At 42.8% G+C, this 11215-nt stretch overlaps 1 protein-coding gene across 1 annotated transcript; it reads left to right on the forward strand.

Annotated features, from left to right (window-relative positions):
• The first annotated feature begins 120 nt into the window (after nucleotides 1–120).
• On the forward strand, nucleotides 121–6596 carry skp2 (S-phase kinase-associated protein 2, E3 ubiquitin protein ligase). Its single transcript, XM_069677325.1, has 10 exons — nucleotides 121–202; nucleotides 806–1056; nucleotides 1143–1254; nucleotides 1513–1656; nucleotides 1858–1992; nucleotides 2739–2837; nucleotides 2924–3051; nucleotides 3286–3337; nucleotides 4389–4496; nucleotides 5787–6596. Exons 1-10 carry the CDS (start codon nucleotides 186–188, stop codon nucleotides 6004–6006), a joined length of 1266 nt encoding a protein of 421 aa, XP_069533426.1. The 5' UTR covers nucleotides 121–185; the 3' UTR covers nucleotides 6007–6596.
• The last annotated feature ends 4619 nt before the right edge of the window (nucleotides 6597–11215 follow it).

Genomic DNA, 11215 nt, shown 5'->3' on the forward strand with positions numbered 1-11215 from the left:
TTGCCCGCCAGAAGAAAAACCGAAGAAGAAGAATTATGACGTCGGAGGTATTGCGGCAGTGACGTAGTCAACACAGGGCGCTCTGCTGCTGGCGCTGAGTTTAAAGAGTCCCGGGTGGAGGTCTGCAGTGAAAACAGCTACTTCATGTGCAATTCTTTATAAAATACACACATAGATCTGAACCAATGATGTCAAGAGAAAGGTATGTGTATGCATGTTTTCATATTTTGTTAATTCAACGTAGTTTTATGAGCGATACCGAAAACTTTATCCGGAACGTGTATGTGAAAAGGAGCGTACACTAAGTTACCTGGTTCGTTGTGTTCCTACAGAACAAACAAAACGTTAGTATATCCCGAATTGAAGTGGATGTAGGTTTGAACATGTACAGTTATTTGTATATTAAGCGTGTTTGTTAGTCGCCATTTTAATCCGATTTAGTTTAAAACGAATAATGATCGATACCGCGCTTTCGTCTCAGCCAGGCCTCCCTCGCCTGCACATGCGTCCTTCCTGCTTTAACAAACTATAAAGTGGCTTCGAAATATGATAACTACAAACCCAGTGTGACTCTACACAAAAGTATTTTGAAAGAGAAGTGAAAAGTGTCGGAGTCTTCTCCTGCATTTATAATTTGCGCGGTCACAGCGCTGCTAGCTGGATCAATATGGCGGGCAGAGAGAGCTCCTTCTCTGGAGGAAGCTAACTCGCTAAAGACCAACTTAACAACTTAAAGAAGTTGTTGCTAAAGAAGGACAAACAGTGTGATTATGTAAGTGTTTGATTGGTTTCTCCCTCCACCCAGCATGCCACTGCAGGACCTGCCCTGCATGAGCCTGCAGACCTCCATGTTGTCTCAATCCAGGAGGATCAACAAGCGCAAGTCCAGGGGCTGCCTCACAGAGGGCCTGGACACTGAATGCACCCCCACAGACCTCATCCAGCAGTGGTCACCGAGCCACAAGCACCAGAGGCTCCTCAGCAAGGGGAAAGAGAATGACGGGAACCAGTTTGTGCTCGCCAGGAGGTCAAGGAGGAAAAAAGAACCCACATCAGGTAAGAAACGGCTCCTTACATCTTTAAGCAGCTGCAGGTTTTTTTTAAGCTTTAAAACTCTTTTACATAATTATTTTTCTCGGCAGGCATCTCATGGGATCACCTTCCTGAGGAGCTTCTTCTCAGGGTCCTCTTCTACCTGCCTCTGCAGGACCTCCTCAGAATGTCTGTAGTTTGCAAGCGCTGGCATCGCTTAGTGTGAGTCTCCGATAATCGAATGTTTTCCCCTTTCAGCTTGCCCAAATTTACTTCTCTCCGTTCCTGTTGCACACACACACGTTGCCCTTTTTGCTTTCATTTTTATTGCTCCAAGTTATTTTCAGATTAAGAGCTTAAACAGACAAAACAGTTTGCCTACAAACAAACACACACACATCATGTCTTATTAAACAGGTTTCTTTTTGTCTCCCCCTGATACATATACATTATGACTGTATCCTGCTCTGTCTCGTCCAGGTTTGATGAGTCTCTGTGGCACAGTGTGGACCTGGAGGGTCTGACCCACATGGGCTCGGCTCTGCAGCAGGTGCTGAAGACCGGAGTCCGCAGGCTGCGCTGCCCTCGCTCCTATGTGGAGGAGACAAACTTCAAGGGCACCAGGTGAGTCCAGCTGCTCGACCCGTTACCTACCAGGTCTCATTTCTTTTTTTAAAGACTGAATACTTCTCAGGAGCCACTTAGTATCTCTCTTCCCTCCAAACATTTCTCTACCCTCATGTAAACAAGAAAATAACGTCTGAAGGTTTTTTGTTTTAAAGAAACCAAACTAAGTGGCACTCATTTTCCCTCTCCGTCATTCAGCCCTCTGCAGATCGTTCAGCTGGATCTGTCCAGCTCCATCATCCCCACCTCGGCTCTGGAGAGCATCATCTGTCGCTGCACGCTACTGGAGAATCTGAGCCTGGAGGGTCTGCAGCTCTCAGACACCATCATCACGTAAGTTTGCATCTATGGTGTTAAAGAGGAAGATCCTTTTTTTTTTCCTTTTTTTTTTTACCAGAAACGGCTTTTACATGGCTTTCTTCAAAGCCACCAGACTCCATTGACAAAAACAGCTATTTTATCTTTTATAGCACTGTGGTTTCTGGCAGTCTCCTGCCTTAATCACATGCATGTCAGTGTATGTCACACAAATATTGTGTTGTCTCTGAGCCAACCAATTAAAACCCCAATGTTCCATAATCACACAAAATTGTTCCAGTCGATGCGCAACTGCCCTGTTCTGCAAGGTAAAATCCGTGTTTTTATCAGTGGAGTCTGGTGTGTGTGCAGAGAGCGATGTAACGTCTGTGTGTGGTTAAAACAATCATCTTCCTCTGTAACAAAAAGGTCTATCTCTGTAGGGATCCTTTCTGTCATGTTGTCACACACTTAGAATAACAATCTGAGCCTGTCAGTGGAAACAACAAGAACTTTTAGTGGACGACCTTTGATCAGGCTTCAAATAAGGTCCAATTTTAAATCGGTGTGATGAAATGTGATATAAAGGAGATGGAAATGCCAAATCCTCACATAGAACACTCTGGAGTCTCTTGTAAAAGTGTAGAATATCAAGATTATAAACAGAGGGAAATGGCAAAATTAGATAAAGATGGTTTCAGACATGGCAAAAGGCTGCGTGTGTCACTATCTGATCCTGTTGGATGATATTTGATGTTTTCCATCCTCTGCCTCTCCGTCAGCTCTCTGTCCAAGAACACAAACCTGCTGCAGCTGAACCTGAGCGGCTGCTCCGGCTTCTCCGCTCCTCCTCTGGCAGACATGTTGAAATCCTGCAGCAGGTCAGAATTCTGTTTATCTAAATAACAGCTGCTGTTATTCATTCTCCACCTCTGTCCGTCACTAATCTGTGCTTTCTCCTGAGCAGAGTTCAGCAGCTGAACATTTCATGGTGTGACTTCGACAATAATCATGTGAAGAGTGTTGTGGAGAATCTGAGCTCCGGTGTGACGCAGCTCAACATCAGCGGCTACAGAGAGGAACTGACGCTGGACGGTGAGTGACGTTCATGTGTCCAGTGTGGCTGTGGTCCACAGTTGTTCCCCTCTAATGTTTAATCTTTTGACGTTTAACTCTTTAGAAATTATTTTAGAAAGTTCACTGGAAACATTTCTGTTTGAAAATGGACTGAAACAATAAATAGATTATCAACAGATTATGGGGACTAATCTATGAATTGATTGTTGCAGCTGTAGATCTGAGATGACAGTGCTGTGTGTGTTTTTACAGATGTGAAGGTGCTGGTGACGAGATGCCCCAACATCCAGATCCTCGATTTAAGGTACGACGTTTCCTCATGACTGTTTGTTAGCAGATTGCAGGGGGGTACACTACAAAGCACGTTCAACATGCTTTCTTTAAGTCAACCAGTGACGACCCGGGCCAGGTTCAGTCAGACTGTTTCAATGAGAAGCGATGATGATTATATAAAAGGTTATTGCGGTAAAAAACAAAAAGCAGAGGAATACTGCTAACATTTATTTTGTTAATACGTAAATTAATGTATTTTTTTACCTGACGAAACGCTCTCTGTGCCTCCCGTTTATCTGATGTAACAACTACACAAAGTACACCTCTCAGACTGTAACAATGGTGCACATGTTTTCAGTATGAAAGACAGGAACTGCAGTCAGCTCGGATACTTTCACTTCATGAAAAATACGGATACATACATCAGATATACATTATAACTTCAGCTGAGGATCTATTTTACGTACGTGGAGAACGTCGTCAGTACATTACTCATGAAAGAGCGGCGCTTTACAGCCGATTTTAAGCCTGACCTCTGAACGTAACCTGGACTGAACATGTTGTGCTGAAGAAGACTTGAAACTAGAGACTGAGACCATAAACTCATCAGGAACATGTTTACTGAGGGAATACATCAGGAGAGGAGGAGGAGCATGTTCTCATAGACTTCTGTGGAGTCGCCCCCTGCTGTTCATTAGAAAGAAAGCAGGTGTAAGGCATCTTTGTGTTTGCTTCCTAGTGGCTACGTCCACTTCTTGTATAAAGTGACTCAAACAGAACAGAAAATGAAGCTGATGTTGTTCTGTGTGTTATAAATACTGTCAGATGTTTCATTTTCTTTCTCCTCTGCTGCCCCCAAGTGTCCATAAATGAATTATCCAGTCCTGACCCTGGTGTGTGTGTGTGTGTGTGTGTGTGTGTGTGTGTGTGTGTGTGTGTGTGTGTGTGTGTGTGTGTGTGTGTGTGTGTGTGTGTGTGTGTGTGTGTGTGTGTGTGTGTGTGTGTGTGTGTGTGTGTGTGTGTGTGTGTGTGTGTGTGTGTGTGTGTGTGTGTGTGTGTGTGTGTGTGTGTGTGTGTTACAGTGACAGCACTCTGCTGATGGCCGACAGCTTCCAGGTCCTCAAACAGCTCAAGTATCTGCTGCATCTGTCTCTGAGTCGCTGCTATCACATCCACCTCGCTGCGCTCACGTAAGTCCTCCCAAAGTTGTCTATCACATGTTTTTTATAACACATTTTATTGTTTTTAAACATAGAGACAATACAAAATACAGAAACAAACCCCCCCACCCCGACCCGTCAGACAGCACATGCAAGTTACAGATTTATACAGACAAATAAAAGGTGAAAATAGTCATAATGATCAGTACAATAATAATAATGACATAATGATGCATGATTAATAAGATAAGAATAATAATAGTTATAAAACATAAATAAATAAAAATTGAAAAAAAAGAAAAACAGTTCTAGTTTGTCTCCAGTCCGCGGTATATAATTATGAGTTGAGGGCAACCAGTCATCAGCAGCCCATTATACCCTGCGTCTCTCAATTTGAGGGTTGCAAGGGGGAGGCCTTCTTCCATTCAGAAAACTGTCTGCCCATCAATAGCAGATTTTTCAGATCTGCAGGTATATAATCTAGGAAGGGTGTCCAAACTTTTAAAAATAACTCGTCCTTGCCCATTACAACGGCTTGTAACCTCTCATGAGGGAGGGTGTTAAAAATCTCCCTGTACCAAAGGGTGACACTAGGTGGAAGAGTTTTGATCCAGTTTTGCAGTATGCACTTTCGAGCAACTAGAAGGAGTTTATCAAAGAGCTTATAATGTGATGCAGTGAGATGTAGGTCCCTAGAGGGAAGGCCTAGGAGGAAAACTCCAGGGTCTTTCTTAATTTTTATTTTAAATATCCCACTGACCACCTTTGAGATACGTGACCAAAATCTGGAAATCGATTTTTTTGTTGCCCACATGTAAACTTCAGTAAAACAAAACAGAATAGGACATTTAATGCAACTTAACACGGCCTTCTTTAACTGTGAGGGTTCGAAGATGTAAGGGACAGATGTGATGCGAGATTATCACTCGAGAAAAAAAGCAGCCAAAGGAACAGGAGAACACAGCCCCGGCTGCTGCCTCTGTCCCTCCATTAGCCTTTGCTAACGCTAACTGGAAGGAATAAGGATGTCTGTGTGACTGTAACGTTGCGTTTGAAAAGGCAGTCAGTCAGGGGATAGAACTTGCCGGCCACAGTCAGCAATATGCATGTTATATTTTTATGGCCGCAAAGGAACTGTTTGCAGCGACGGTCCATTCAGCTGAACCTTAAAGAAGTCAGCTGGAGACGTTCAAATGTTCGCTGTGGACGTTAAAACCTCAGACTGACCGCCTGTTGTCGTTCTCTTGTTGTCATCAAGATTCTTTTCTGGCCCGTTCTTGTGTAGACGTAAAAATCACACGTTGTGTGTTGTGTTCACAGCGACCTGGGGCAGATGTTCCCCCTGCTGTCTCTGCTGGAGGTGTTCGGCCTCGTGCTCGACTCCCACCTCGCCTCTCTGAAGAAGGAGCTGCCTCGCATCCACATCAACTCCCGCCCGTTCTCCAGCATCGCCCGGCCCACGCCGGCCACCAGGCTCGCCGGCCCCGTCAGCGACCGCGCCATGTGGAACAGGAAGTGTCGGCTGAGGTTCAAACTGTGAAACTCGGCTCCACATTCAGTGTTTGTTGCTGCTACAGACGATGCTTTTAGTGTTGGCGGGAGTTAAGGGTACTGGAGCGCCAGCTTTAGGGAAACGTTAGGCACGTTGAATCCAGTTCTTGTTGTTTAATACAAACTTTTAGTGAATTTTTGAATCTGTTTGGGTTCTAATAATGTGTTAATTTAAAATATTTTGTACTGGAAATGATTTTAAAAGCTCGATTGAATGTTGACGTCTATCGGATGTCTGAGTATTTGGAGCAGCTGATTCCACATTTTAAAGAACACTGATGTTCTCAGATTAATAATGAGGGAACGATTAATTTTAATCAGTGAGAAACTTCAAATGTTAAACAATAATTCAGCCCAAAGCAGCTGTCATATTCCTGTTGACCCATGTTGTTACAGAACATTACCTTTAGATGCATGTTGATAAAATGCTAGTTATCTTTCATGTACATGTTACTTCTGTGTTATGACCTCATTCTGTCGGTGTACATGTGCTGTATGCTCGGTGCTCTCTTGCCATTTCAATCACACGTCACACAGACTCAAGCTTCATGTTTTAACTTGTCAATTGTTCATTTTTCAGTAAACACACAAACTGTTCTTTGTGTCGGAGCCTGTTTTCATCACTCTGCCATTTTAAAATCTGGGCATGTCTTATATTTTGGGGTCTAAGTGAGTTTTTATTATTCACCCCTTTTACGTTAACAGACACGATTTCACCATTCCACACAAGCAAGACAAAGTGTATGTACAGCAAGCAAAAAGCACGAACCCAGAAACAGACCGCCCATAATGGGGTTGCTTTGCTAATTCCACTAGATGTTTAAGTATAGCGAGAGTACAGTTGGATGTGTTCACATGGGGAGAGAAAAAAAAAGTAATAAACCAAAAAGAGTCCATAAACACCAAAAACAAAAAGGTCACGGATGAAAACTCCTATTTATATATATTTATATATACACACACATACAGTTTATACATATATACAAATTTACATAGACCCATGCACACACACACACACACACACACACACACACACACACACACACACACACACACACACATCCAAGCATATACACACACATTCCAAAAAAAGAAGGTGATTATATATTAGTTCCACTCAGGTAATTTAACTAACCGCAACATTAACATTACTGCAAAATAAGAACAACAAAAATGTTTCAGAAAATCCACAATTAATAAGGTAAAAACAATTAATAATTATAAAGTAAATCCATAAATATGTGAGGGATTGAGGATTTAGGAAAAGGTTCCTAGGTGTCATGAAATGTAGTTGATTGGTTGTTATTAAAGGCAGTGATGTGTTCCATAGAGAGATGTTGCCAACAATTCGAGCCGTTGGGACGTTAATTTGTGCCTGTGTTTCCAGTTGAGCAATAAGTTGTTAAGCATTATGGTGTTTGTGTAGGTTTAGGTGACTGATGGATGTAAGGGCTCCTAAGAGGGGAGGTCACAGTGGACTGCAGTGATTTGAGAGATGATGGTTATTATATTTATCTAGAAGGTCTCGGTTGGTGTGCAAAGCCACACTGACTGGAAGTAAATGTCTGTGGTGTTTAAATTACATTGGTGGCATATATCAGTGTCTGTGTTATGTGTGTTCTGTGTCTCATGTTGAATGACTTGTAATCTTGGGTTGTTGCTTATCGAGATTTGTTTCCAGAGAGTTGTGTCAGTATTGATTGATGCATCTTTTTCCCAGTGTGTGGTGGGGACCGATGTTGATGAAATCCGTCTGAATAATTTTGACAGTTGTTTTCTAGAGGTTGATATTGCAAAAAGATCTTTTGTTGTCGGTGGTGGTTGCAGGTTATTTATGATCCATTTTTTTCCCTGCCAAAGTTCAACAGTCATTTGTTTGTACATGTGTCAATCGGTGTGCAGCAGTTGCTTCGCTGGCCCATCTTATCACACTGACAGGACCTGCTGCACAACATCAGGCAGGCTAACTGTCATGCCCATTTTATGTTGTCATATATCTGTTTAAGTTACGTTGGCATCAAGGTATTTCCAGGCCTACCTTGTTTTTGTTAAAACCACTTCCAGTCAAGACTTCCTGTTTCACGTGCTGCATCGTTTTCCGCTTTTCCTGTGACTTTAATTAACGCCTCTTACCTTCGCCCAAATTTCAACATCATGATGCAGATTAGTAACAAGTCAAAATGAAGCTTTGTCAGGTCTGTCCTCAGGAGGAGAAGAAAACGACTTTTAAAATGCTTGGAGGTCGGATCGATCATCTGATGATGCATTCAAGGATGACGGGAAGTCTGAACGCCGATCGGCTTTTGTGCAACAGGTCAAAGGAATTTTTCTCAAGTTGAATTTTAGATCACGTCCGGATTGTTGGCTGAACTTACAGACGTCTGTTGATAGAGATTAATAAGAACTCTGATGGATCCGCCTGCTGTTGCTCTCCACACAGACTGTTTTTGCTGCATATGTCGCAGCCTGCTGATACGTGAGTGGATTATCCAGATGAAATCTTTTGAACAACCAGGCCCACCAGAGCTCTAAATGGGACTACATACTTTGTCCACAGGGGGGCGCCAAAATCCACACAAACTGAAAGGTCCTCACAGCTGCTTCAAATTAAGTATTTAACGTTTGATATTTACGGCTATTTACCTAAACCTAAATTAATACTTTATCTACTCTTTCACGGGAGGGATTCAGCAGTTTAAAATGTCTATTACCTGATCTTATCTGATTACATGTAAGATCTGATCCTATCAGAGAGCTTTAATCCGATCAGATTACCTTTGAACAGCCGGGGGCCATGTTCACAGAATCTGCTTCATTTATTAAAGAGTCATAAGAGCTGCTGCGCTGTTCAACAGAGAAATCGTCCTAATGCAAACTGTTTACTGTGTCACAGAGGCAGATAAGTTAACCAGAATAAAACCTCAACACTCGATCCAAGAACAACACTTTCATCCACCCGCTCACACTCAGTAACAGAACAGAGACATCTGCAGATGACAGTGAGGCAGTGATGACTGTAAATAAGCACACAAAGACTTTTTCTTTGTCACCACTTTATCTGATTCAAAAACAAAACATACTGACACATGATGTTGGTGAGGAGGATCTTTGGCACGCTGCGTTTTACATTTTCCTTTTCCTGAAGTCGTCCACAAACAGAACACGTCCTGGTTTAGAGTCCAGAGCAGGGAGGAGGAGGAACAGCAATGTTCGATTTCACCGGTAATACAATTTGTACAAGAGATATAGGAGATGTTTCGCTTGCCTGCAGCATTCTCAGACTTTCCTCTTTGTCATTTCAGCATCACAAATTCTTCAAGCATTTAGTGTCATGATGATTTACAGGATTCAAATCATTCGATTGCATTTTTAATTTTAAAGTTAAAACCATGTTTCTGTTGTGAAAATATTCGGTCACATGCTGCTGGCTCAGGGGCACCTTAAAAAAGTGTTGAAGAGGAAACATGTCAAACTTTTGACCTAAAACTTCCCCTTTAAGAGCGGGGTTCTGTTTTTAGTGCACGTATTCGTTTTCCCCTCAGACTCCAGTGTTTCAAACATCTAGAAAATATATAATCTATGTTCCAAAAATATCTTTAGTCAACAAACGAGCCATGACGAGCAGCCGCTGCGCTCCCACATCACCGCATTGAAACACTTTGAAATACCTTCAGCACAGACTAAACATCCTTTAACGTGTTGTGTTTCTTCTTCCTCTGATGCCAGAGACACTTCAGCACCATGAACACACCGTCTTCTGACTCAACCCAACACACACACTGTCCTGCTGCAACAAATACCACGAGAGCACCAAATGGGGATTAATCCGCCACCTAAAATAGTCCCCAGCAAATGCATGTGTCTCACGTTTGTGGTAAACTAAAGAACAGCTGCTGAAGTGAAATACGTGTAAGATTTAAAGAGTCTTCAGTAGAGACACATGGAGACGGGGAGGAGTGCAACAGAGAAAGGCTGGGGACGTCAGACAGAGCTGAGAGCTGCATGTGAGTGATCTGGTGTCCTTAAAAGTGATGAACTGATGGCTCCACAGAGTCTTCTGTTCATCTACATCTGATCTCAGGATGAACCAAACCAACTCAAAAAGCTGGATCTGATAAAGGAGGAAAGATGCTGCGCTGATCTATTAGATCCAGTTCTACGTGCTCACATTACGACAGTTTGCTCGAAGGGAGAAGGCGGGAGCTTTTGTCAACTGTTTGGTATCGCGCTTGTTTTCCTTGAACAGTATGGACACAGAGCCCAAGGAGAAGAGTAACATTCCAAGAAAAAAACTCACAAATTCAGAGAGTAAAGCCGAAAATATGGCAGAAAAAAGTGAGATTATTCTGGCTCTGGTTTTTGCATTATTTCATGACCCGTCGTCTCGTCGTCTCGTCTCCTTCAGAATGAGTCGAGCTGTCAGATCTTGAATAAAATGTAGAACTGTAATTAAAGGCAAATTGATTTAAAGTAGTTTTGTCTGTAATGCAGGTTTGTTTCCTCTCAGTCTCCGTCATGAGGTCGTAGGGTCATTCTCAGGTGTGATGTAACCCCTGGGGCAAACGGGGAGCATAGAAACGTGTGTTTCTGCAGCAGAGGGTCGCTCAGTCTTTCTCCTCGATGAAGTCTGCTTCTTGTGTGCAGAGAAAATAAATGTGCTCTGAGCTCCGTGCCGTGCACGCCTGTGTGAGCAGCAGAGCCAACAGGGCAGAGGAGAGACACAGGTGAATCAGGAGGGAGGGGGCCGTGAACCCAAGCGTACTTTTTGGGGGGTCGAGGCTCAAAAAGGTTCCTATGAACACGATGTTACTAGTTGTTTTGTTTTTTCCCTGAATATGACTCTTCTCCTCCAGCTCCTTCTTTTTGTTCACAACGGCCCCGACACGCCGGACATGTTTGCATAAGCGATACAGACTACAAGTTTTTTCACACCACATCCCATTTACAATTCTAAATAGATTCCTCACTCTTATCACCACTAGTGCATGTTGACACTTAAAACCATAAATTCTAATTAATTAAATGATTTATCAGCCAGCTTTAGGTCTATGGCTGCCTTCAATATCTGCAGAGGTGATGTTTCAAGGGGCGACAGCAGCTCTGTACAAGCAGTACAAATGAAACCAATAAAACACTGGTGTCCCCACACCAGTGGGTATCTACACATCCCCAATCTACACATGAATTGTCATGAAAGC

This window comes from Semicossyphus pulcher, unplaced genomic scaffold (assembly GCF_022749685.1).
Source record: "Semicossyphus pulcher isolate SPU_LCO1_2020_fin unplaced genomic scaffold, fSemPul1.0.p SCAF_28, whole genome shotgun sequence".
Taxonomy (NCBI): Eukaryota; Metazoa; Chordata; class Actinopteri; order Labriformes; family Labridae; genus Semicossyphus; species Semicossyphus pulcher.